Source organism: Euphorbia lathyris, chromosome 1, assembly GCF_963576675.1.
Source record: "Euphorbia lathyris chromosome 1, ddEupLath1.1, whole genome shotgun sequence".
Classification (NCBI taxonomy): Eukaryota; Viridiplantae; Streptophyta; class Magnoliopsida; order Malpighiales; family Euphorbiaceae; genus Euphorbia; species Euphorbia lathyris.
In genome coordinates, this window is record NC_088910.1 from 103,059,392 (window position 1) to 103,087,355 (window position 27,964).

General features: G+C 36.1%; 2 protein-coding genes across 4 annotated transcripts; both read right to left on the reverse strand.

Moving 5' to 3' along the window:
- Nucleotides 1-11,821: 11,821 nt before the first annotated feature.
- Nucleotides 11,822-14,498, reverse strand: LOC136212725 (uncharacterized). 3 transcript variants are annotated; one of them, XM_066002786.1, is made up of 8 exons: nucleotides 14,345-14,498; nucleotides 14,181-14,217; nucleotides 13,893-14,095; nucleotides 13,616-13,652; nucleotides 13,163-13,419; nucleotides 13,002-13,044; nucleotides 12,589-12,851; nucleotides 11,822-12,485 (listed from the first exon to the last, which is right to left on the reverse strand). In XM_066002786.1, exons 1-8 carry the CDS (start codon nucleotides 14,369-14,371, stop codon nucleotides 11,985-11,987), a joined length of 1,368 nt encoding a protein of 455 aa, XP_065858858.1. In that variant the 5' UTR covers nucleotides 14,372-14,498; the 3' UTR covers nucleotides 11,822-11,984. The 3 variants fall into 3 exon arrangements, with proteins under 3 accessions (XP_065858858.1, XP_065858860.1, XP_065858859.1); XM_066002787.1 differs by having other exon boundaries at nucleotides 11,827-12,482; XM_066002788.1 differs by lacking the exons at nucleotides 14,181-14,217; nucleotides 14,345-14,498 and having other exon boundaries at nucleotides 13,898-14,000.
- Nucleotides 14,499-23,184: 8,686 nt separating this feature from the next.
- Nucleotides 23,185-26,038, reverse strand: LOC136209450 (bax inhibitor 1-like). The gene is made up of 6 exons (XM_066000916.1): nucleotides 25,788-26,038; nucleotides 25,005-25,148; nucleotides 24,805-24,896; nucleotides 23,840-24,026; nucleotides 23,570-23,725; nucleotides 23,185-23,487 (listed from the first exon to the last, which is right to left on the reverse strand). Exons 1-6 carry the CDS (start codon nucleotides 25,902-25,904, stop codon nucleotides 23,437-23,439), a joined length of 747 nt encoding a protein of 248 aa, XP_065856988.1. The 5' UTR covers nucleotides 25,905-26,038; the 3' UTR covers nucleotides 23,185-23,436.
- Between the last annotated feature and the right edge of the window lie 1,926 nt (nucleotides 26,039-27,964).

Consider the following 27,964-nt stretch of genomic DNA (forward strand, 5'->3'; position numbering starts at 1 on the left):
TACCCTTAGTACTCTAGGACTTTGAGACCCTTGGGCCAAAATAGGTTTATTACTAATTAGTTCTGTATCATTAGCCCCGCCTTCATTAAGTGTCTTGTCCTCAAGACACAGATCAGAAAATTGACTTTGAATAGTCACAGCATCCTCCCAAGTTGCTTCGTCCAAGGGACGGTCTTTCCATTGAATCAACCATTGCAAGATAGTTTCACCGTGGTGAGTGATTGAGCGGGTAGCCTGAATCAGTTGGGGAACAAACTGATCCGAAACATCCAATTCCAGTTCTTGCGGCAAAGAGCCCTCTACTACCTCAGAAGAGACAGCTTTCTTCAATAAAGAAACATGAAAAACAGGATGTATTTTAGAAGAAGGAGGCAATTGCAGTTTATAGGCAACAGGCCCTATCTTTTCCAAAATCTGAAATGGACCGAAGAAACGTGCAGCAAGTTTCTGACTCACACGTTGAGCCACCGAAATTTGACGATACGGTTTCAACTTTAAATAAACCCATTCACCTACAGCGAAGTGGACCTCCCGTCTTTTTTTTATCCGCTTGGGCTTTCATCATGGACTGAGCTCGTTGCAAGTGAGCTTTAACCTGTTTCAAAGCTTCATCACGGTCCTTTAATTCTCTTCCAACTGCCTCAACACGAATTTCGCCAGGAATAAACTGAATAACAGAGGGTGGTTTTCTGCCGTACACAATCTCAAATGGTGATAGACCTGTAGACGCATGGAAGGTGGTATTGTACCAAAATTCTGCCCACGGAACCCAAACGGACCAATGCCGGGGCTGATCAATAGCAAAACAGCGAAGGTAAGTCTCTAAGCAACGATTAATTACCTCAGTTTGTCCATCTGATTCCGGATGATAGGCTGAACTCATATGCAAATGCAGTCCATGTAGTCTAACAATTTCACGAACAAAGATGTCAGCGATGCTTCTTGCTGTATAAGGGTGCTTCAATAATATGAAATGGCTATATTTGGACAGCCTATCAACAACAACCAATAACGCATCATAACCTTTGGATTTTGGCAGACCTAATATAAAGTCCATAGAGACATGTTCCCAAATTACTTCAGGAATTTCCAAAGGTTGCAGTAGTCCGCCCGGTGCCAAGGAGCTTGATTTACAACGTTGACAAACATCACAAGCCTGTACATACCTTTTAACACTGGAACTCATACCCGACCAATATAAATTAGCGGCCAAACGCCGATATGTACGGTAATAGCCTGAATGACCACCTGTAGCCGAATTATGAAATTCCTCAAGAAGAATGGGGATCCATTTAGAAGTAGAAGGAATGACCAACCTCGTCTTATAATACAAAATGCCTTGGTTAACGGAGTACCCTGGGTGGCTGGATGAGTTCTTCTGTAACTCAGCAATAATTTTTTGTAACACAGGATCAGATTTGGCTTCTTCTAGCAGTTGTGCCCCTTGAACCCAAACCGGACAGGAATTGATAGAGGTGAACTCACCGTCGATATCTCTTCTTGATAGAGCATCCGCAGCGCGATTTTCCTTCCCTGGCTTATAGCGTATGTCAAACTGATAAACAATGAATGTAGTACCCAAAAGATACGCACGCCAATGTTGAACCGCCAACACTAAAGCCATAATCTCACGTTCATAAGCTGATTTTGCCAAGTTACTATCCGACAATGCCTTACTAAAAAACGCAATTGGTTGGTGCGCTTGCATTAGAACAACCCCAATTCCCCTACCTGAAGCATCACACTCAACAACAAAAGGACTAGAAAAGTCTGGAAGAGCTAACACAGGAGCGGTCACCATGGCTGTCTTAAGGGCGTCAAAAGCTTGTTTAGCTTCCTGGCTCCAATGGAATGCGTTTTTCTTAGTCAGCTCCGTGAGAGGTTTTGCAATGCTCCCGTAATGTCGAATGAACTTCCTGTAATATCCCATCAGCCCCAAAAATCCCCTAACGCCTTTAACATGCTTAGGAATTGGCCAATCAATTACTGCCTGGATTTTCTTAGGGTCCATAGACACCCCGTTGCCATCAATAATATGTCCCAAATACTCAATAGAGGGCTGCCCAAAACTACACTTCTTCCCATTAACAACAAAATTGTTATCAAGCAAAATCTGCAGAGCAACAGTGAGGTCTTTCACATGTTGACTCCAATTCGGGCTGTAAACGAGAATAAAAAAAAGGGCGGCCCGGTCGCATTACGCGTCCCCGCTGAGCGAGGGTCCGGGGAGGGGTCCCACCACAAGGGTGTATTGGGGGCAAGCCTTCCCTTGCCAATTTAATTGGCAAGAGGCCGCTCCTAAGACTCGAACCCGTGACCTCTGGTCACACGGCAACAACGTTTTACCGTTGCGCCAAGGCTCGCCAAGGCTGTAAACGAGAATATCGTCAAAAAATACCACTATAAACTTACGTAGATAGGGTCGAAAAATGTCATTCATGACCGCTTGGAAGGTGGCTGGAGCGTTGGTGAGGCCAAACGGCATCACTAAATATTCATAATGCCCGTCGTGAGTTCTAAAAGCGGTTTTTTCAACGCTAACAGGCTGCATTCGAATTTGATTGTAACCTGATACAAGATCCAATTTAGAAAAACATTGCGCTCCTTTCAGTTCGTCGATTAGCTCGTCCACTACCGGAATGGGATATTTATCCGGAACCGTTACTTTGTTCAGAGCACGGTAGTCCACACACATCCTCCACGACTGATCTTTCTTCCTTACTAAAATTACTGGACTTGAGAAAGCGCTCTTACTAGGACGAATAACCCCTATAGAGAGCAACTCCTTAACTTGTCTCTCGATTTCCTCCTTTTGGATGTGAGGATATCGATAAGGTCTGACACATATAGGACCTTGATTAGGCAACAGAGTAATAGCATGGTCGTAAGGACGAGACGGTGGTAAACCCTTAGGCTGCTGAAAAATATCTGCAAAGCGGTGGAATAACATCTGTAAGTCTGCCTGTTGAGACCCCGGAAGTGAAGCCGTTTCTCGGATTAAATTATCCTCCAATGTTAACTGTTGTAGTGAGGAACTGTTGTAGTGAGGAAACGCCTTGCTCATCTGCTAACCAACTCTGTAAGGAAAATTGCCCCACTATTGAATTTGAGATCCCTCTTAAATGAACTTCAGTACCCAAATAAGAAAATTTCATATACTGCAAATCTCAATTATGAATCACATCACCTAATGTTTTAAGCCATTCAATTCCCAAAACCATATCCAAATTACCCATATCAAATAACAGAGCATCCACCACAAATTGACAATTGCCCAACGATATTGGAAGAACTGAGCACTTTTTGATTGATGAAAACCTTATGTCCGTCACCCAATTTGATGTGCAGACCTGCAAATTCATCTGCCGACAAACCCAAGGCATGAGTTAATTTTCTGGAAATAAAATTGTGGGAAGCCCCACTATCAATTAAAATCACAATTGGAATTCCATGTAGAGAGCCTTCTAGCTTTAAAGTTTTTAGGGTTTGGGAAGCTTCTGTAACTGCTCCATTAAACTCCAAAACTTGGTATTCCCCTTCCTCTTGCACACGATCGTCTTTTTCATTAACCACTTCTTCCTTCTCCAATTGCATAATTTCCCCTTCATCTGTCACGATTTCATCATCTGCCATCAAAATCACCCTTAATCGTCCCTCTGGACATTGATGCGCCGGACCGTATTGCTGTCCACACCTGTAGCATAAACCTTTACGTCGCGGTTCTTCCCATTCAGAACGAGTGAGAGAACGTGATCCACGATGGTGAGAGTTGACAGAGCGATTGGAATCAATTTTTGAGGACTCAATTCCACGATTGGAATCGCTGCGTTTAGGGAATGCTCCAAAAGATGAAACGCTGCGTTCTGTTGACTGGTTAGGGCGCTTAATTTCGGGTCGGTGAAACTGACCCATTTTGTAATCGGGTCGAGTAGGACCCACAGATGGGTAATGTCTCTGAATTCCTGATTCTCTACGCCGCTCATAACGGAAACGCGAAATCGATATACCCTGTTCAGAGGGATTCAACATCTCTTCCACATCTTTCGCAAGATACATGGCCTGCAGACGAGATTCCGGTCGATGTAGGCGTACCCATCGCCGAACGTCACTTTGTAATCCAGCCAAAAAATAGCCAAGAGACTGAGGTTCTGGAAGACGAGGAACTAAAGAGAGAAGATACTCAAAATCCTCAATGTAATCGTGGATTGATCCAGTTTGTTGAATGGTGGACAGTTGTTCGTAAGGGTTTTGAATCTCCAAACCGCTGAACCGTTGAAGGAGTTCCTGTGTAAACAACTCCCATGTCAGGGAATCATAAATCTCTTTCACCACTGTAAACCAGTGTTGTGCAACACCTGTCATACTCAATTGGGCTAATCGAATTTGCATATCCTCTGGAGTTCCGTGGATCTCGAAATACATTTCTGCTTTAGATATCCAGCCCATAGGGTCATACCCATAAAACTCAGGCAACTTCACCTTTTTAGCAGCAATATAAAATTCCTCATTTGGTTTTGAATGGAAGGAAGGAGATCCAAATGGTGGAGCTCGAGGTTTACCTGAATCTTGGTGAGTTGTTCGTGGCGAAACGGAACCGGTAACTCCTCCAGAGTTAGTTTTCGTCGGCATCCGCCTCCGGTTGTTTTCCCTGCTGCTTAATCCAGTTCATCAGGTACGTTCGAAATTCCCCCTGTTTTAACTGCTCAGTTTCTAATGCTTGAAGGGAAACCTTAATATCCTTAACATCCATCTGTAAATGTTGAATCTGATCATCGTGGCTCTCCAAACGGGACTGAGTTCTAGTCTCCATTGATATATCCGGCAGGTCGGACCAATGTTGAGAATCTCAACTTGAAATATAAAGAAATTACAGGTAATCAAATAAGAAATGGGAGAATAAGAAGAAGATCTGAAATATATTGATAAAGGTATTACTCAAGAAAGAACATCCAGGGACTATCCCTCTCTCAAAGCTTGAAAGCTAACAGCTAAAATTGGAGATCTCTATCCGTACTCTTACCTACACACCCTCTAGAATATATAACAAACTTCACTGCTCCCAAGGTCTAACTAACTTTGCCAGCTCATGCCTCTTTTACCCCATTGCCCTTGGGCCTTCTAGTATATACCCTTAGTACTCTAGGACTTTGAGACACTTGGGTCAAAATAGGTTTATTACTAATTAGTTCTGTATCAGGAAAGTATTAAACTTTCTTCTAATCGTTTTCCATAAGAAGATCAATTGTCTTTGAAACAACTCATAGCATGATAATGACACGATAGCAAGTTGAGTTTTTTTACAACCCTACTAAAACTCAACTTCAAAACAAGCAAACACCAAAGATGGACAAAACACAAAGTCAAACACCAGAAAAAAGAAGATACTGTCAGGTCAGCATTACTGGTTTACAAAGATTAAAATGAAGATTCGAACTGGTTTTCCTCACAAGAACCCGAGAACCAAACTTTACTATACAAGAACAAGCCCCTAATCTCACAGCATAGTGTCAGAACCCAAAATAGTTAGACCAAACAGGATAAAAAAAAACAGATGACTATTCTTCCTTTTGTCCTGCTGTCAATTTACCTATAGAAAACGACAACCATTAATCTTACCTAAGTGTGGCACATTCATTCTTCATCCTCTGGCACACTCTCCAAATCTTTAGGCCATGTGAGAGTTGGTACAACAAATGTCACTTATCCCTATTGCTGGTTAAATTATTATTATCAGCAAAACATTTAAGAAAACGAGAACATTTACCATCTCTTACTTGAACTATAATACTTAAACAATTATACTATATTTATAAGCTACACCTATTATCCGTTGAATTCCAAATAGAAAAGGCAACTCAAAAGCAAAGAACAATTTTTTTTTTTGTGAGATTCAAAGTATTCTTAGCAAACAACAAGATGAAAGTAATACAAGTTTATAGAAACTTAGTGAAGCACAAAAAAGATTTGAAAGAAATTGCAATATGAGAAAAGTTCAGTTCATCATTGTACCTTGATATCCACAAATATAAATTTACAGTAATTTCAAAATGAGATTAGTATCCGCTGCCAACGCAAGTGTGATGTCAACTACCCTTAATCCCTTGTCACGCATCTCATGCATAAGTTCTTCTGCCCTTGATAGATCATTGTGCCGGAGAAATCCGCCGATCATGCTATTATAAGAACACGTCGTCGGCGAGCAACCATTCTCTTCCATTTTCTTAAAGACACTATATGCTTCATCCAACCTTCCTCTTTTAATAAGTCCATCAATTATTATATTAAAGGTGTAAATGTCTAGCTGCAACCCATCAAGAGAAAGTCTAGAAAGTAATTTCTTTGCATCTTCAAGCCTTCCAACTTTGCACATGCCATTTATAAGGATATTATAGTTAACTATACTAGGCTTCAACTTGTGAACTTGCATTTCATGAAATAAGGACAAAGCATCATCAAGGCACCTTTGTTGACAAAAGCTATGTAGCAAAATTGAGTAAGTTACAGTATCCAAAAGATATCCCCGTCCACACAACTTCTTAAAAAACTGTAAGGCTACCCATGGCTTTTTTGCAAGGCATAAACCATGCATAAAAGAGTTACAAGTATAAACATTGGGAATCAAACCTTCACAAAGCATTTCATCAATAAGATGTCTCGCAACATCTATCATTTTCCTCTTATAATACCAATTAATCAAAATGTTGTACGTATGAACATCAGGCTTACAACCCTTCCTCCTCATCACATTAAATATTTTGTCTACCCGATGCATTTGTCTGTCTAGACCATACCCGTCTATCAATGAATTGTATGTGATCACATTAGGCTCTAAACCTCTTTTGGATCACCATTCCTAAGATACATTCAGACTTTGTTATCATTCCTTTTTTACAAAGTTGATCAATCAATATGCTGTAAGTAATTATATCTAGTGTTACCTTACTATCCAACATTTCATTGACCAAAATTGCAACTTCCTTCCACTTGCTCGAATAGCATAGACCATGAATTAACGAGCTATAAGTAACAACATCAGGCAAAATGCCTCTGCTCTTAATCGTTTTGAAAAGGTCAAAGGCTTGAGTAACTAAATTATGCTTGCAAAGGCCATCAATGATGATACTATACACTAGGGCTGGGCACGGATCCTGGAGATACTGGACCGGACCGAATATCCGAGGAAAAAACTCCGGAATTGTACCGACCGTTGACTTTTTTTTGGAGAACCGAACTGGATTGGACCGTTGACTTTTCGTCAAAGAACTGGACCGAACTAGACCGAAATTTATCCAGGACCGGACCGATAACCGGATTGGATTGGACCGAACTGAAATAACCGAAAGTTTAGCAATAATAAATTTATATTTCATAAATTAACTTTATATAAAGAGAAATATTATATAATATATAGTTGTATATTTTGTAAGGTTTGGTAAACTAATCACAATAATATAAATTTATAATTTATTAATAAGGTATAACATTATTATATAGTCATATAAATTATCCCGATTAATTCCCGTTCATAAAATGAAATAAAAAATATTTACCTAAAAATGTAGATATAGAGAATCAAACACATAACCAAATGGAACATTGTTAATCACCTTAACCATCTGAACCAATTCTACTTCTTGTTAACCATTTAATTTAATTAAGTAACAAATGTTGGAAGTTTTAAATATTAAAATTTTTAAACATTTTATAAAATAGAATCATGTGCTTCTTTTACCCATTCTCTCTGCTTCGATTTTTTTCTAGGGTTCTATCTCCTCCACTGCACTCCATCGCCGCTACCACCTCGCACACCGCTGCTACCACCTCGCACGCCGCCACCTCCACCTTGCACAGCGCCACCTCCACCTTTTACTGATCTAAACTCTGGTAAGTTTTCTAAACTCTGAACTTTTATATTTCAATTTCTAAACTCTGTGTTGTGTACATTGTGTAGATTTGAAGTTTTATATGTTCTGTGTTATATTTGAAGTTTTATATATTAGGGTATTAGATATAGTTCTTAATCAATTAGGAAAATTTTCTTCACCTGGTTTTTCAGCTATGGAAAATTTTCTAGACAGCCACTCCCACCTTTCCCATCTCATCACCTCTTATTCAATCGGGTATTATAGGGTCTTATAGCTGAAAAAGCTTTGCTTAATCTGCCAAGGGAGGACAACATCAATCTGTGACTGAGATACCAACATTGATGAATTGAACCAATAGAAATGCAGCTATCATTGCCTACCCCATCCGCCCTTAGTCAGATAACCAAGAATCAAAGAAATTTGATCATCCAAATCTTCTGTGAATAATTAGAAAGTGGACAACTTCTCTATTAAAAGCAGATTGTTGATCACTTGTTAAGAATTCATAATTGTCAATGACATCTTGTTCTTCAAGTGATTGTGAAATATCACTGAAGAAAAGAATAGAGATTACAATAAATATCATGAAAATCTTCAATTGGATATCTAAGGTTTTTTTAACCGAATCAAATGCACTTTGGTAAGTATATTTTTTTCCTTTTACTTTTTGCTAGTGTGTTGATTAATTTTATTGAAGTGAAAGCTAATTAATTTAACATTTGTTGATTCACTAATATGGTAAATTTTATATGTTTTGGTTGATGTTTGGCTTTTACTACCTTTGCTTTGGAAAACAAGGAATTTGAATGGTTGCATTGTCTCAGCATTTGCTCTAGAGTAAACATTATCTTTACACACATCTTTAGGGAAGGAAATAGCGTTGCTGATGCATTGGCAAAGTTTGGAGTCTCTTCCTCCGTGATCAATTGGTGGCCTTCACCTCCTGATTTTTGCCACAGGTTTATCAATGATGACATTTGTAGTATTTCACAATTGCGTTTTTCTTGACTTTTCCTATCTTTTTTCCTTCCCCCTTCTTTTGTTTGTTCTCCTTCTTCTTCTCTTGTTCAAACACTCACTCTTTTCTTTTCTTTTTATATTGAGTGTTTGCCAGTTCTTGGGCTACGGGTGCTCACCCCGCCCAAGTTCTGTCTCGTCCCAATTTCTATAAAAAAAAAAGAAGATTCAATTACAAATTGGGATGATGATTAGAGAGATCTTGCTAATGAAGTGTTGTCTTTTTTTGAATTAAAGGTTGTTTGTTTTTATGGATTTGTTATTTTTTAACTTTGATTTTGTGAGTTTTTTTTAACCTTGTTGTCTACCGTAACTTTTAATACTTTGATATTGTGGGGTTTTTTTAGCCTTGTTGTCTACTGTAACTTAATGTTGTTTACTTCCTAAAAAAATATCATTTATTTCAAGTTATGTAAGATAATAAAATTTTATATTTTATTATCTTGTAAATTAAATTTTTAATTTATTTTTTAGGACTTAAACTATTAGATATTTATCCGAATCACCGAAAAATTATATTGGATTGGACCGGAACTGAATCTCCGAATCCCCGAACTGGACTGGACTGAAATTTTGGGGCAATTTAATTCTGTAAATTTATTCTTTCAATCCAATCCTGGAGATTTCCTTTTATTAATCTCCGAATTTCAATCCAATACTGGAGATTCATGAATCCCCGATACCCAGCCCTATATACACCACCACATTAGGATTGCAACCTCTCCTAACCATTTTTCCAATCAAACACTTAGCGACATGAACATTTCCAACTTTACATAGACCTCTCATAATAACACTATAAGTATAAACGTCAAGTTTATACTTCAAGATTCCTATCTTGTTAAACAACTTCAGTGCATCGTCAATTTTACCTTCCCTGCATAATCCATCAATTAGAGAAGTAAATGTAATAATGGTAGGCTGAAAGCCAAATTTGAAAATCTTCGCCAGAACAGAGAATCCAAAATCCACACTATCTAAATTGCTGAAGCAATTAATCAAGATGTTACAAGAACAAACATCAGGTGTTATTCTCAAGCATCGCATTTTTCCTGACAAAGAAATGGCAGTCTGAAAACGGTTCATCCTAACAAATGCAGACAACAATTTGTTGAACTCAATGACTGAAGGTTTCATATTTCTAAGCTCAAACAATAGATTATTGAATTCAGTAGCAGGTAAGGGATTCATACAAAGGAATTTGTTAAAAGAAGAAACGAAATCATCTGACCTTGAGGGTGAAATACGAGTGTGGAGAGGAGAATTTATACCAAATAACTGATGAAATGGAGATCGAACCAAAAGTCGAGCTGAAGAGGGAGAAAGAAGACGGCGTCTAAGCATGGACATGGTGTGGATAGTGGAGCTGCAGGGAGTGAAAATCCTAACAAGAGCTTATGCTCGATTTTGAACTTTCATTTAAGGGTTAATTTAGGGCAAATATTATTTTTGGTATTAACTCTACTCGTGAATAAATAACCGAATTTTTCCAAACAACAACAACAACGAAGTCTTAGTCCCGAAATGATTCGGGATCGACTAACATTAACCATCATATAAAAGGGTGAAATCAAGTCGTGTCAGTAACACAATTTCTCTCCCTCCACTCTGTACTATCAACTACCATATTTTTCTCAATCCTTCTGATTCATGTAATAAGATGTGGCTAAGTTTTAAGCTAGCCGCCACAAACCTACCACAACCCTCCTTCTTTGTCCGGACTTAGGAATTTAAACATTTTAGTACGGTTTCGGTTCTAATTTTGATTTAGTTTGATAATCAGTTATTATTTCGAATCGAACTAATATATAAATATAAAAACATATGTAATTTTATTTTTACATATATAATTAACTTATAAAATATAAAACTCTAACCTTTAAAAAATATTAATTTTATTACATGTATAAATTTTAGTTTAGTGGCTTTTAATTTCTTCAATTATAAATTTTATACATGTGTATTATTTGAAAAACAATGAAACAAAATATATAAAAAAAAATAAAAGATTATAAGTTTTTGGTTATTCAGTCGGTAACCAAACCGAACCAAAAAATTTCGGTTTGATAATATTGGTTCGATTATGAAAATAAGACATGTTTCGATTAGGTTAATAACTAAATATTAGTTTGCATTAAATGGACTTATCATACCAACTTTAAGGGCCAATTTAACCATTCACATTCAACTTTAAGTACTTAGTTGATACTCAAATATTGATTTGTGCTAAATGGACTCATCATATCAACTTCGTTAATTTTATAACGAGCCGAGCTTGAGCAGGCTAAAGCTCGGCTCGGCTCGATTACAGCCCTATATGCTATCCCTATTATTTTCGTAATTAATCATTAGAATAAGTACTCAATTCAATTAAACTCAAATATCATGTAACATGCAACCTAACTGCAATCTTCAGTATTTTACAAGAACATACTGACAGTAATCATGAATGATGGCTAAGGCCATCTCCAACCCATTACGCTATCTCCATCTCCATTTTCTATTCTCTAAACATCAAATCTTATTTTTTCTCCAACCCACTACACCATTTATTACACTAAAAATAATATTCTCCACTTTATTTCATTTTACATAACACTTTTATTAATATTTTATTATTTTTTACATATATTATTATGATCATCAATAATCTATAATAAAAAAATTAATTCAAAAATTAATTAAAAAATAAAAAAAACAGTAATTTATTTTTAAATCATTAATAATATATTTAACTATAAAATATAAAATGAAAAAATATTTAAGAAAATATTTAACTAAATTAAATAATTTATAAAACATAATTTGAATTAAAATAATAAATATAATAAATAAATATATTTATATTAAATTATTAATTTCCACCAAAAATAAATTTTGGTGGAACCAAAATCAACCAAAATTGGTTGATTTTGGGTTTCTATGCCAAAATGGCATAGAAATTTGGTGGTGGTTGCAACCACCACCAAAGTGGCATTTCCAACCCTCAATTGGTGAGGGTTGGAGATGCTCTAAAGGTCCTAAAAATGGGTTAATAATTTAACATGAATGCAACATTAACAGTACAATAAGCACTAATATCCAGGATTCTAATTTAAGATTTTACAGCTTATTAATCCATCTTTCAAGGCGAAGCTGCTTCATAGGAGGTCCAAGTTTTGGCTTCCTGTACTGAGGACACTGCCATTTCCCAATGACTTCAATGGCTTCAGCCTGCTCCAAATTGGTTCTTTCTGACAAAACCCTTCGTTTTATGGCCTCATGTCCACAATTTGATGAGGTTCTTCCTGCTTTTATTGAAGATTTTTCTAAACCAAATTTTGGCTTATGCAACGAATTCTCATGATTGAGTCTTGCTTGGTTCTTTGTTGTTACAAAACCATTTCCCGGAACTTCATTTTCTTTGCCATTGATTCCACAAAATTTTGTCTTCATATCTCTGGAATCTACAGGTGGTAGATTCACTTCTGTTTGAGCCTTGGTTTCTAAATTGCCTGAAAGATCTTCCTTAACAATCAACTTTCTTTTAGGTATTCTATCCTTCCTCTTACATGATACAGCATCACCATCATCTTCTAGGAGAAAATTTTGTTTTCGTTGCTGCTTACAAAAACATGACATTTTCCATCAGGAAATCTAAAATATCTCATGAGGAAAAACAATCTAAGAATTCAAGACAAAAATGAGAATGCAGAGGTGAAATTACCCTATTTGGAGACAGGCTTTCTTGTTCATCAACTCTTGAGGAGCTCTTAAACCTCAAAACTCCATTTGAGTTTACTTTCTCATCAAAAACCACTTCATTTGTGATGATTGTTTGCCCAAATTCCGATGAATTCCTTTCATTCTCCCTTTTATGTTGATTAACTATGCAATCTTCCTCACCTTCAGTTTCTTTATCAGCAAATCCACTGCTTTCTGGAGATTTATACACATAGCTAGAGAACCAGTTGGTAATATCTGGTGGCTCTGATACAAGAGAAAGTATGATACAATTCGCGTAAGCCGTTCTTTTCACTTCAGAAAATTCATGATGATACCGAAAAGAGAAAGAGGAACAAAGCTGCAAAACTACAAATTTCACAATACCGTACAATAATTCCATTAACTGCCACTAACCAGAGAGAGTTGATGTTGAAGTTGTCTGGGAAGAATCAGGAAACTGCAGTATGAAAATGTTTGGAAGACAAAATATGTAATGAGTCAATGAAATCAATAGCATGATTGACATTTAATGATTGTAATGCAGTAAGTACAAAAGATGGATAGAGCAAAAGCACCTCACTTGAAGGCTTGTTTGCACACTTAACAAGCTTATTAGACCATAGCTCTTCATCAACAGAATCTACTTTATTGTTTTTGTGGAAATTCCTCTGCTCACCAAAACTTTCTTCACTTTTTCTTCTACTTTCTTCGAAATCAAGTGTTTTCTCACATCCACTTTCTTTACTTACTGATTCTAGTAAATCATCTTCTGTATTCAGCTCAGGAGATTCATATACATAGCTGGAAAACCAGTTTTTGATAGGAGGAGGCTCTGTGAGGTGAAACTAAACATAAGTCATGAATACTCTAAAATAGATTGCATACTACAAGTAATTGAAAAACCCGTGGGAAAGAGAATGCAGTAAGATTAAAAGGAAAAGCTTCCCCATATTCTCTTGCATCATAAATCATCCAACCAATTACTAAATTCACACAATTTTATATAATTAAAAAGAAGTAGCCCTAACCAGAAAGGACTGATAGCGAGCATGTAGAATCTGGCATCTGTAGAAAGGAAACAGCATGTTTTAGACGTGAGAAACTTAGCATTTGAGTATTTTGTTGATTGCTGATAAAATTTGAGCAATTGGGTAAATAGACCCTAATTATTCATGATTAAGCTAAAACCCAGATAACAACTCCTTTAGACCAAAAAGTGATAAGAATCCTATCACTAGTTTTCACAGTTCTTATATAAGATAGAAGCAATGAACAAAAAGGAGAATAGAGGGAGAAAACGAGTACCCTACTTAAGGACTGTTCTTCATGCTTATCATCAGATTCACCCAAACTTCCTTCTTTTTCCCCATTTATGTCTCCAACAACAGCCAACCTATCTTCCTCCGATTCAATTTCTTTAAACACAGAACCTCCAATAGGATCATAAGTATCCAACACAAAGGACTCATACTTATAACTAGGAAACCAGTTTCTAATGTCCGGAGGCTCTGCAATTAATAAAAAGATTCACATTCTTTACCCATTTGATAACGTAATGAGAAAAGCAATCTAGCGAAATTAAATAATACGCACCAGAAGGGAGAAAAGTCGATGGAGACGAATTGGGGATCTGTAAGAGGATAAATGGGTTAGAGATTGAAGATGTATGTGTTTGGTTGCTGTGCTTTGCTTAGGAATCAGAAAAAACTAATTAATAATGGATATTTAAGAATTGCAGAAAAGATGAGAGAACATACCTCAGAAGAATCAGAGATGTTTTCCATTAGAGACGCATTCTCAGGAAGGTAAAACTTTTATTTTCCCTAATGAAGAAGAAGAATGAATCGAATGTTATTGTTTGATAGAAAAATGTGTTTTTTTTCAAAATCTAGCGGCAATAATTGGCGCCACTTTTTTATATGAAAAAAAGAAGAAGAGGGCGATTTTGTTAGATATAAATAAGTTTGAACGATATCAGTTTGGTTAATAAAACCCTCATTGTCTTGATTCCTAAGGTTGCCAAGCCTTCTTCCTTTCTCCAGATGAGACCCATCAGTCTTTGTAATGTCTTGTATAAAGCTATTACTAAGATTGTGGCTAATAGAATCCGGAAGATCCTTCCGGATATTATCAGCCAAAATCAAGGGAGCTTAGTTCCTGGAAGACAATTGATGGATAACGTTGTTATTGCCCAGGAGGTTGTCCATTCTATGAAGATTAAGAAAGGCAAGAAAGGGATCGTGGCTCTCAAGCTGGATCTGGAGAAAGTCTATGATAGGTTGAACTGGAGCTTTCTTCTAGATAGTTTAGCCAAAGCTGGTATCCCGGAGAACTGGAGGAATTTGATTGGAAAGTGTATCTCCTCTCCTGTTTTCCAGGTTATGATCAATGGGGATATGTCGGATGAGTTCTCTCCATCCAGGGGTATTCGTCAAGGGGATCCTATGAGCCCCTTCCTTTTTGTTATTGCCATGGAAAGATTGTCTCACCTGATCCAAGAGGCGGTGAGCAAAGGGACTCTCCACCCTGTTTCCATCATCAGACATTGCCCCCCTGTTACCCATTTACTCTTTGCTGATGATGTCATGCTTTTTGTGGAGGGTAATGAGGAACAAATTAAGGTTGTGATGGATATCCTCGATTGCTTTTGTGAGGCTTCTGGCCAGAAGATTAACATCCATAAATCCCGTATGCTTTGTTCCAAGAATATGGATAATAGCTTGTGTAGAAGACTGAGTGAGATGTCTGGCATTCCCCTGACTCAATCGTTTGGGAAATACCTTGGGGTCCCTCTTCATAGTGACAGGGTGTCCAAAGCCTCTTTTAAAGATATTTTGGACAAATCTAACGGTTTGTGTGCTAGCTGGAAAGCTAATTCTCTTTCCCTTGCAGGTCGCCTTACTTTAATCCAGTCTATCAACTGCGCTGCTCCAAATCACATCATGCAAGCCTGTAAGCTCCCTGAGCCGGTCCTCAACGACCTTGATAAAATTAATCGGCGTTTTCTGTGGGGAGAGTCTGGGGATGGGAGGAAGATTCACCTGGTCCCTTGGAAGGAAGCCTGCCAGCCTAAGAGCAGGGGGGGTCTTGGTATAAGGCAAGCTAAGGACAATAATAAAGTCCTGTTAATGAAGCTTCTTTGGAGAATGTGGCAATCCCCCTCCTCCCTTTGGGTTCGTCTTCTGTGCGGCAAGTATAGGAAAGATAGAATCTTTGGTGGCCCGAAGGAGAGGGTTGTCAGCTGTTCCTTCCTCTGGAAAGGGCTTAGTGCTGTTTTTGCTGAGTTCTGTACGGGGATTGGCTTGGAGGTGGGTAATGGGAGATCCATTAGTTTCTGGTATGACACCTGGATTGGTGACAAACCGTTGATTGAGGTGTGCATCGCCCCTCCGCCGAATGATCTCCTCTCCTGGAGAATTGCTGATGTGGTGGACTCGGAGGGAGACTGGATCTGGTCTAAGTTCGACTCCTTTCTTAGCCTGGAGACCCTCCTTAATATTAGAGGTGTGAAGATTAGTAATCAGGAGGAGGATAAGGACAGACACTGCTGGGCCTTGACTAATAATGGTTCTTATTCTTGCAAATCGGCCTATGAAGCTTTTACCCCTAATAGGGCTGATCCTCCTTTGGAAATTTGGAATTCCATTTGGGCCCTCAAAGTCCCCTACCGCATTAGGAGTTTCCTATGGCTGGGAGTCAAAGACAGGCTCCTCACGAATGCAGATAGACACAGAAGGCACTTGGCTGTATCTGGTGCCTGTAGCAGATGCAACGGCCATGTGGAAACATTGTGCCATGCTTTGAGGGATTGCCCGAATAGTAGAAAGGTTTGGGAAGGGGTCCTTCCTCACCACATCCTTCCTTCCTTTATGGGGTTCTCTGATATTGACTGGTTCTCTGAAGGCGTTAATGGGAATTTGTTGGCCAGTATGGAGCACGAGGCTATTCTCTTCGCTATTATTTGTCACCAAATGTGGAAATGGAGGAATGAAGAGTTATTTGCTGAGAAGACTGTCTTTATTCCTGACCTCCAGTTTTACTTCTCGAAAAAACTCTCTGTTATTACAAAGAGTTTTGAAGGAGAGCCCCTGGTTCACCCCTCCCCGGTTAAAGAGGTCCAGTTAGTTGGTTGGAGGAAGCCCAGGGAAGGGGTTGTCAAGTTGAATACGGATGGCTCCTGCCTTAGTAATGGCAGAATTGCTGCTGGTGGAGTTCTTCGGGATGCTGGTGGCGCCTGGCTGGCTGGGTTTACCCATAACTTAGATACGGGCTCCTCCTTTACTGCAGAGCTCTGGGGATCTTGTCTGGCATTAAACTCGCCATTCGCATGGGTGTTAAAAGACTTTCGGTGGAGTCTGACAATTTGGAGGCTATCAACAGGATTTCGGATAGACATGCTGTTTGTCTTAAGAGTCAGAATCTCATTAAAGCCATCTTGAGGCTTCGTCCTGCCTTCGATTCTCTTACCTTCTCCCATATTTATAGGGAGCAAAACCGCGTGGCGGATCGCTTGGCAGCTGCTGGGCATGGGGGGATGTTAGGTGTTTCTACCCTTTCCGTTCCTCCTTCTTTTCTGTTACCTTCTCTTCTTGAGGATAGGATTGGGGTCAGTCTTCCTAGACTGATCCCGGGTTAGGTTTTTGTTTGTTTGTTTTTTTTTCTTCCCTTCTTACCAAAAAAAAAAAAATAACAATCATTTTATCTCTTCAACTAAAATTTCAAGGGCAATGAAAAAACGAACCATTTATGAAAAACGAATATAAGATTTTAATGGGCAAGAATACTAATTAATTGTATTATAATAAATAAGAGTATAAAACTAAATAAAAAAATAACATATAAAGTTAATAGGAAAAGAATATAATATGATTAATTTAATTATGACGTTTAGCTTAAATTGTATATATTTTGTAAAACGTTAAGCTTAAATTCGTATTATTTTGTAAATTTTAAACCTATATTTGTGTTATTTGTACCTGAGGTCTAAATTGATGCTATATTGTAAACGTTAAGTCTAAATTGATATTATGTTGTAAACGCTAAGGCTATATTGGTGCTATTTTGAACGTTGAGCCTAAATTGATATTTTTCCAAAAACCTTAGGCCTATTTTGGTACCTTATCCCAAATTTCAAACTCCATTCAAATCTTAAACTATTAAAATTATTAATTAGATTCACACGACTTAAACAAAAATCATCAATTAACTTTTCATTTTATCTAAAACTGTGATTATTTAATATAAACGGTAGTAATTTCTATGTTACTCAAAATGGATTTGGAGAAAATGATCTAAAACTAATCGACCAAATAATTTTTGATAAAAACTTAATTGATGATTTTTGGTACTTAATTAATGATTTTTACTTAGTTCAAGAATTTGGTTCATGATTTTCATAGTTTAAAATCTTAATGAACTTTGAAACTTTACTTTGAGGGCTAAATGAGTGTTATGCCATTTTTTATAACAAAAATTTTAGCATGTGGGTAAAAGAAAATCTCGGGACGACAAAGTAATCTATGAGATAATTTATATATTACTCCACCTAGATCTGGGCATGGGCCGGTGAGCCCGCCCGGCCGGTCCAGGTCCAGGCCCATTTAACCGGGTCTGGACACATAAAAATGCATTCAGGCCCGGTCCGGTCCAAAGCTCGTATAAACCCGTTAAAAACTGAGCGGGCTTGGACTTTACATATTTTACATTGGCTTGTTTTATAATATTATTATTATTATGTTATATAAATACTAATTATAATTTATAATATAATTATATAAACAAAAATATAAATATAAATATATAAACATTTGCTTAATAACCTAATCTCTTCCATCAAAAAAACGCGGCACAACATTTGCTTAATATAAACATATATAAACATTTGCTTAATAACCTAACCTAAATATATAAACATTTGCTTAATATAAATATATAAACATTTGCTTAATAACCTAATTTTTTTTGAAAGATTGCTTAATAACCTAATTAAATATATAAATATAATTATTTATTTTTTAAATATACAGATGGGCTTGGACGGGCGGACTTGGGATTTATATCTCAAGCCCGAGCCCAGCCCGAGCCCGATTAAATTACCTGCGGGCTGGGCTGGGCTTGGGCTCATCAGGTTTTAACTAAAAGTTCGATAGGCCCGGTTCAGCCCGGCCCATGCCCAGGTCTAACTCCACCTAAAGAAACTCTATTAGAGGGTGTTTGGTGGTTGCTCCTTTTCATGCTCCTTTTTGTATTTTTACTTCAAAATGGAGAGTTTTAGGTGTTTTGTTAGTGACCTCATGTTTGCCTTTTACATCTGAAAAGCAGCATTGGGTGTTTGGTCAGTGACCTCATGTTTGCCTTTTACACCCGAAAAGCAACTTTTTACAAAAGCAGAGAATCTCTGCTTTTTGGAAAAGCAGCATTTTCAAACAGCAAACCGTAACAGCAATAGCAAACAGCAAACCGTAATAGCAATAGCAAACAGCAACAACAAACCGTAACAGCAAATAGCAAACCTTAACAGCAAATAGCAAACAGTAGGTAAAACAAATAGATCCTTAGTAGTAACAAAAATTGAACTTAGATTGAATCACAATAGTCACTTTCTTACCGTTAAACTCACCCTTGTAGAAAAAAAATAAAAGGACAAATTACCAAAAGGCAATTATGATAAATGTCCACCTTTTCCAAGGTGTTTTGTTCTAGTTATAAGTTGCAAAAATACTATAAATATTGGTTTTTTATATAGTTCAATTTTTCGATTCGAGATCCATCCGATATGGATCCTCTCTCAATTAAAGTTTATTGGAATAAAGTACTAAAGTATGCTTATGATTTTTGAGAAAGTATTAGTTTAGGCTCCACGTACAAAATAACACCAATATAGCTATAACGTTTACTTAACAGAGTAATATGAATGACGTGTCCAATCCGTTATCAAAACCTAAAGTGATACATTTTTTAAGCGTTAAGCATATATTGATGTTATTTTGTACGTTAAGTCTAAATTGATATTTTTTCAAAAACTATAGACCTATTTTAGTATCTTACCCCAAGTTTTTTTGATACGTACATGATATTTTTGTTTAATTATTTTTTCTATCTCAATATTCTATTCTGTTACTTCTACTGTAATTTACACCGCTTCACATGGTCATTTTCACTGGAAAAATTTGCTATTGAGATTTGACAATGTAGTCTATATTACCTATTAATTTGAAATGTCTCTTTTCTTACTCTATTTTTCAATTGAATTACACATTAAGTAAGGGTGATATTAAAAATTCTCTCTAATTTTAAGAATATCACAGCAAAAACCTATTGTTTTGTTAATATTGAAAACCACATATATCTAAAAAATTGACAATCTTCAAAATTTCGAACCACATACTTTTTTTTTAATATCTCCAAAGACACATTAGTTCATTTTATGGCTAATAACAACTTGTACTTAGTGTGACTGGACAATTTGAAAAAGACAAAATAAAAATAAAATAGTATAGTATTTGGAAAATTTCTAGAATGGTGATAAGGTACATTTCTTTAAATTTTGTAAGAAATGGGAATTTATAATCCCCAACCACCCAAGTACTTATATTTGTCTGTTACACCACAATCATTAATATTTTTTATTTATTTATTGAATACCAAACACCAACTCACAACTTTGAAAATCTATGCGTAGAAATTAGACTCCAAACTTTTGGGTCCATTTCACTACTTGTTGTTTGTTATTTCTATATGTTGTTTTTATTTGCTGTTTGCTTTTTAAAAAGATTGTTTTTCCAAAAAAAACATGAATTTTCTGCTTTTATAAAAAAAAAACTATTTTTCAGCTGTAAAAGCAAACCTGAGATATCTAACCAAACACTTAAAACTCTGCTTTTTAAAATGAAAAGACAAACATGAGATGAAAAATAGTTAACCAAACACCGGTTTAGTTTAGTGAGATGGGAAACCATACCTACCTCCATTCTATTTGCTCAAACATAACCAATCTCACAAAGTCTAATGAATAGGTTTATTGTCGCCACTCAACTCCACTAAAAAGAAGTCATCATTCTCTACATCTGGTCACACAAAGAAAAAGGAGAAGCAATATGCTTATGTAATAAAAGGAAATAACTTTGACCATAGATACACTTATGATCATATTGGATTCACACAGTGATGAGAATCGGTTTTCATATCAGTCGCCAAACCATCTTGTTGCCTTACATTCACACTATTTGCCTTATATTATCTGGCAACAATCGTCTTCAGAGGACTCTTTGATGTTTAAGTCAGTAAACTCTTAAAAAGAATGCATATAAAGCGAAAGAATAACAAAGAGACTCAAAAAGTAAATTGATGAAAATCTTGGAGGCTAAACCCTATTTATAATGAACATCCATGCTTTCCTACAACTAGGATAAAATTTTATGTCGAATACAACTTCTTAGGTACGTTCCAGAGTCACCCAAATGACACAAGATGAGTTAAAATCGGATAGACTTCTTCAGCTATGGAATTGAGCAGAAGTGCCTTAACCGAATTCTCAACCTCAAACCATGCAAAAAATGATGGATTATCACATAATCATGAATGGTTATGGGATGAGCGACAACAGTTAAATATTCAGGAGGTGGAGGGATTGTGCTAATAACATGGTTAAACAGACAATAAGATTGAACGGATATTAACAATATATACTTAAAGATATTTAGAGATAAGGTGTCTTCTAGTATTATCTTCTAATACTTAGATAATACTACAATTATCTATATTATCTCTAAAGCTCTCTTAGCAGGTTGATCACACCGTCTACAAAGATAACATTTAAATGTTATAAGTTACAACATGCTAGTTTTAATGTAAATAGTGTTATTTTTCTACACTGTTTTTTTTATAGGGGTAATACATGATAGGTCCCTTGAACTAGTTGGAAAAATTAATCGAAGGCCTTGTGTATTTAAGCTTTTTAAGTGCAAAAATGAGTCTCTATCAAAAATACTCCTAACGTTTTGGATCAGCAGCAATTTTACCCTTAACGTTTAAAATAGTGCGATTTTATCCCTAATATTGGTAGTCAAGAGCAATTTTACCTCTAACATTGGTAATTTGGATCGATTTCAGACACTGTTATAAAACACATATATTTTTTTTCTTATTCTGCACCAATTGCATATCAATTCGTTTTAAAAAAAAGATTTTATATTTTTTATAATTTAACAATAGTATTGGAGATTAATATTTATAAATTCGATGAATGTTTTGAATTTTTTATCCAATTCGTACAAAAGACAATATATATATATATATATATATATATATATATATATATATATAGTCACATCCCAACATATGTTTGTAATTTGTTACTGATAAAATGACGCACGTGTGAAGTGTAGATTTATGACCGATAAGGCAGTTTGATAAATTATTTCTCAAATTGCTCCTGATTTCTAATATTGTTCCTGACCCAAAAAGAAGTTTGTGGTATTTTTACACCTTCACTCCATTTTTTTTTTTAAATATGAATCATTAGCCCATGGTACACGAACATGCTGATTGTTTCTGTATACGTATATTGTCTGACATAGAAACGTACAGATATTTACTGAATCATGACTCCACATCACTTTATCATATTGATTAGCGGGTACTATACATTATTGATGTTGTTTTATCCTTGGAATAATCATGTAACGTGATAATATAAATATGCTTGAGTTACTTTTTTATAATTAGATTTAATTGTCTAAAAAGCTTAATTGGTTTCCTGAACTTTTCGTTTCCTAAACTTTTAAAGTATTTCGATAATCTCTGAACATACATAAAATGTAATCAATTAACCACTCGATTGTAAAAAAAAATGACGTGCAAAAAAATATAGATACAAAATATTTATTACACACATTATTACAACCACATACCCAATTTTAGTTGTTTTACCCGATTTTAGTTGTTTTACTTTTTTTTAGATACGTGCAATACATCTTTCACACTTAAGTTCAAGAAGTTCAACGACTATCGAAATGTCCTTATCGAAATGTTTAGAGGACCAATTGAACGTATTGAAATGTTGCTTTCATGTATGTCTTCTATATTGCAGCCGTTTCAACTGGTTTCAAAATTGTTAATTCAGAATTTAGAATACGAAGGGGAATAGAACTGGGGAAATAGAAATTCCCACTGTGCAGATAACACAGCAAATTTCCTGCCTTCACAGACCAATCCGACTAAACAGACCACACACAATCCTACATAACCAACTAATAGAAGTGTTAAGAGTCCTACAAACAATTGGCAAGCATCAACCAACCACTGCTAACAGGATATATATGACAAATATGACAAATATGACAACCATAAATGGATCAAATCAAATGAATTTTTTGTTAATAACCATAAATGGATCAAATCAAAAGAAATTTTTGTTATCAGCATCAAAAATTAAGAGTCCTACAGACAATTGGCAAGCATCAACCATTTGCTAACAGGATTTGGTAGAGTATCAAAACGGATTATCATTTTAATCGCCATGCTAAACAGATTCATTAAACGCAGTATCAAAAATTGACAGTCCTACACACTTGGAATTGGCCACCATCAACCACTGTTAAGGACCCAAGTTCAAAGCTCGATTAGCAAATTTTATGGTCATTTTAACTCCCAAAAATATACAGAAAAGGAAAAGTAAAAACCTATCTCACTAGTTTTTCCGCATGTTATAGTATTAAAAACAGACATTAATCCTGCACCAACCATACTACTACTAGTTACATAGAACTGCAGTCATTTGGATAGGGGACAAAGAAGAAGGAAGAAACTCCGGTACAGCTGCGGTCAGGGCTGAAAAAGCACTATATACTTAATCTCTTCTTTTCTTCTTCTTCTCATTCTTCTCGGCTGAATTCTTCAACTGGACAAGTGAACATTTTATCAGTTATGCTTTTGGTATGTATGATATAAAACATTGGATTAGTTGACTGAATTCAACTCACCATAATAATGAGAATCCGCACAAAGACGGCAACGAAGTCAGAGAAAAGGTTGAGTGCATGCTTCACATAGTCAAGATCGCCAACATGAGCTTTCTCAATAATTTCCTGGGTATCAACCACCACATAGCCCACAAACACCAAAAGCCCAAAGTACAACTGCAAGATTACAACTCAAGGTGAGATGATCTTATGTATAAGAAATAAAAAATAAAAATTAGCTAACAGGTCGATTCATTCATATAGACAAGTGATTGTAAGAAATCTCCCTACCTCAAACTTGAAGATGGCTGCAGATCCTCCAAAGATAGAAGATGCAAAATGCAACCATAGAAGGATGGACAAACCAGAAGAAAGAAGGCCACCAAGGTAAAGGTACTCTCTGCGCCTAGCCAACATAGCTGCGGCTGAGAAACAACCAAAGGCCACCGAAGTCCCCACAAATGCTGTTATCAGAACACTGTCAAGAGGGTTTCACAAAATTAGTGCCCTCACAACAAGGGTGAAAATTATTTATAAAATAGAACAATCCTTGTAGCAACATTTTATTTTTATATTGTTGTACTATCTTGAGGGCGAGCCTTGGCGCAACGGTAAAACGTTGTTGCCGTGTGACCTGAGGTCACGGGTTCGAGTCTTAGGAGCGGCCTCTTGCCAATTAAATTGGCAAGGGAAGGCTTGCCCCCAATACACCCTTGTGGTGGGACCCCTCCCCGGACCCTCGCTCAGCGGGGACGCGTAATGCGACCGGGCCGCCCTTTTTTTTTTTTTTTATTGTTGTACTATCTTATTCTATAACAACAAGAGTGAATTCTTCCATTACAATGCTACAATGATTGTCTAAAATACATTAAGCTAAATTAAATGACAACTTATTCAAAATTTTACAAAGAAAACTAAAGAATAATGACTTTATTATCACCCCAGCTCCGTCAAACACCAAATTCACAAAATAAGAACAGTATAATACATAGATTCAGACATCTTAGTTAGATTAAACCCCCACTGTACACCCAATTTGAATTTCGTTCAAAGATTAGGTTAATCCGTTTTCCACTTCCAGCCTATTCTATAAGAAAGATATGCAAAAGCAAGTGATTAAAACTTTCATGAATTGACATATAAAGCCAAAAGACTTTCTAACTCAGCAATTATATCCAAACCTGGCAAAAATATTGCAATGAACCAAAAACCGAATAAAATGCTATGACAACAGATTACAAATGACATGAACATACCTTGGATCCATTTGGATGGCCAAATGAATCAGAGGACCGACGGAAGCCCCTTCAAAGAGTGCAGCTGCCATCAAAAGACCAACTCTTTTTTGCTGCTCAAGAAAGAATGAGAGAACAATAGGACAAATATCAAAAAGCTGCCTCAGGGCATTGCAAACAGCAAGTTAATATGAATGAATGAAATATGAACACAACCCTACCTCTTCATATTGAGGAAGAGATAATAGCCAAGCCATGCATCCCAAGCATGCAAAAGTTGTTAGAAGACCACCAATGTTCAACAGAATATGCAGATAAGCTCCAGCAGCCGATGCAACCAAAGCACAACATAAGGTCAAGTACACCTGCAAATTGATGAAGTTTAGGTGATAAGACATCAGGGTTAAAATCTGTAGCAACAATTTTTTTACCTATGTTAAATACAGCATAGAGAACGGAAACAGATAGGTAAAAGATACATTTCAATATCAGCTAAGATCAACAGATACTCATTCACGGTGGCTACAAAAATGCTAAATCCGAAAAAAACTGGGGATAATTCTTCTAAAGAATATACATGTAAGAGTAGAAAACACAAATATCCCTTCAGCCAAACACAATTCATTAATATAACTTCAGCTGCGATCCTTCAGGCATCCACAAAGGACAAATGCAAATCCACCTTCATTAGAAATAATTCCTTTGATTCTAAAATCCTTCTTAACAAATAGAAAATAAAAAATCGGGGGAAAATTCAACCATGACTTAGGCAGAAACAAAACATGTTTAAACGAAAATCACAAGGTTTCCAAGGAAAAAAGCAATCAAACTGAATCCTGATAAAGAAAACTTAATCAAAGAGGCAATTGAGACCTATATATCCAAAAATGTGATAAAATACATGAATTATCCGTATATATACATCTGAAGACACAAGATCTTCAATCAAAGCAAAATTAATCATTAACAAAAAGAATAGCAACTATTTTCGAGGGAAATCAAACCTGCTTGAGATGATTTTGGACTACAGGAGAGATCTGTCGGAAGTTTTTAAGAGAATCGTAAGTCCAGCGATTCCTAGATGGCGACTGGGACTCGAAGAAAGAAGCAAACGCATCCATCGCTTGAAAGGGAAATCAGGAGAAGAGAAAGAGGAAAATATCAATTCAGGATGCACAGGAAACGAAACGGTTGAAGAATGGTTTCACGATGATTCTGAATTATAATCGCTAAAATAAGAGTTTATTTATATGTATATAAATAAACGAGGCAGGACGAGGAGAAAGTAGGAGAGTAGCTTCTTAGAAATTTCTAGGATTATCTTCATGACAATACTACCCTCGGTTGTACAATTACATCCCTACATACATAAATATTCCGAGAAAAAGGATCCGACCCGCATTCGTCGACAATTAATTACACAACGAAAATTCTGGATTCAGCTGTAGATTTTGGAGGAAATTAGTAGCGTCTAGTTTCGATGTCAAATAGATAATTTTTCATAGGCTTAATCCATCATTTGCACTTCTGAACTTGTCCAAAATGGTTGATTGGCCTTCTGAACTTTCAAAGTTCTCGATAGCTCTTAAACTTACATAAAATGTTCAGTTAGCCCCCTAAACTTGAGTAAAATGTAATCAATTAATCATTCGGTTGTAAAAAAGTAAGTCAAATGCGGAAGATATGTTACACGTGTCTTAGAATGTTATTACACACTTCACAAAATAGATTAAAACATGTTAAAAATGAATTTCTTACTTATTCAACTATAAAACATTTTCTTCTCTAATATTATAATCGCATACCCCGATCTTGGTCGTTTTACTTTTTTAAGATGTGTGTAACATATCTTCCGAATTTAACTTACCTTTTTACAACCGAGTGATTAATTGATTATATTTTACGCAAGTTCAGGGGGCTAATTGAACATTTTATATAAGTTCAGGGGGCTATCGAGACCCTTTGAAAGTTCAGTGGCCAATCAATCATTTTGGACAAGTTCAGGGGTAAATGATGTATTAAGCCTTTTTCATACGTATTTTTATCATATATAATATGAATTTATATATATCATGATAAATTTTACTATTTTTTATTTAAATAGAGTTATAATATACATGTCTAAATGTGAATTAAAAGTCCTCCAAATGATATAAAAGATCACGTGTTAACTCAGATTTTTGGAGTTACCAACGGGTTTACACGAAGAAATTTGATTGTTATATAATGTCATTGAAAATTCATCATGTTCATAAAAAATAAGTTTTTATTTTATCTTTTCCAATAAATAAAAGCATATAGTAAAATTAACATGAGGTCCGAAAAATTGTGGGTCACACACCGTGTGAAAGTAAACGAATGTCTTTGTCTATAAAAAAAACTTAATTCACACATGTCGTGTGGTTTAACCACTCGCCACATGAAACATGCAAATAACAATTTACATGATCAAAATGTTCCACGCGCCGTGTGGAACAGAAAATCAGACTCATGGTTCACGATTTCAAACAATGAAAGTCCGGAATAGCGGAACGTCTCAATGAGCTAACAGGTCATTCCTGGAGATTGACGCATGTTCTTGATGAGAGAAAATTAAATGAAGAGAGGGCATTACCACATCCTCGAAAACAATATAAATAAAGAGCCAATACCTCATTTCTAAGGATCAACCAACAAACGAAACAAAAATATCCAAGTTATGCCAAATTTTCTATAGACTGTAAGCATTGTTTTTCTTAGTTTTAAGCTCTAAATTCATTTTAGAAATCCCGTTTTAGCCTCAATTCACCATTTAGCAACATTTGTCAAAGTTCCAATCTTTCGTTTTTGTCAATTCCGAGTTCAAAAGTAAGCGTTTTCATAACTCAAAGTTCATAAAAGGCGGTTTTTGTCCATTTTTTACGCATCCCACCTAGTAATTTCGTTTTTACATTTTCATCCCATTACAGTCTGTTTCTGTCCTCAATTCTTCGCATTCTCGTTCCTAACATCTTGAATTTGATTTTAGGCTTTCATTTTGCCTTAATCCATATCCGAAAACTCATTTATAAGTCATCCAAAATTTCGCATATTCTAACCCAATTAAGTTAATCGTTCTATTTCCGATCAATCAAATCGAAAATTTACAGACAAAGTCAACCCCACTCTTCACTAATCGCCTAAGGTGCTCGTGTTGTTCGTG

Excerpts from the sequence above, each read along its gene's own strand:
- LOC136212725 (XM_066002786.1), bottom strand. The coding sequence starts at position 14,371 with ATGGAAAACATCTCTGATTCTTCTGAG. Across the intron at positions 14,218-14,344 it reads ACATCTCTGATTCTTCTGAG|ATCCCCAATTCGTCTCCATC; the intron begins GTATGTTCTCTC and ends ATCCTCTTACAG. Across the intron at positions 14,096-14,180 it reads ATCGACTTTTCTCCCTTCTG|AGCCTCCGGACATTAGAAAC; the intron begins GTGCGTATTATT and ends TATTAATTGCAG.
- LOC136209450 (XM_066000916.1), bottom strand. The coding sequence starts at position 25,904 with ATGGATGCGTTTGCTTCTTTCTTCGAGTCCCAGTCGCCATCTAGGAAT. Across the intron at positions 24,897-25,004 it reads CTCTTCCTCAATATGAAGAG|CAAAAAAGAGTTGGTCTTTT; the intron begins GTAGGGTTGTGT and ends TTTCTTGAGCAG. Across the intron at positions 23,726-23,839 it reads CAGCCATCTTCAAGTTTGAG|TTGTACTTTGGGCTTTTGGT; the intron begins GTAGGGAGATTT and ends GTAATCTTGCAG.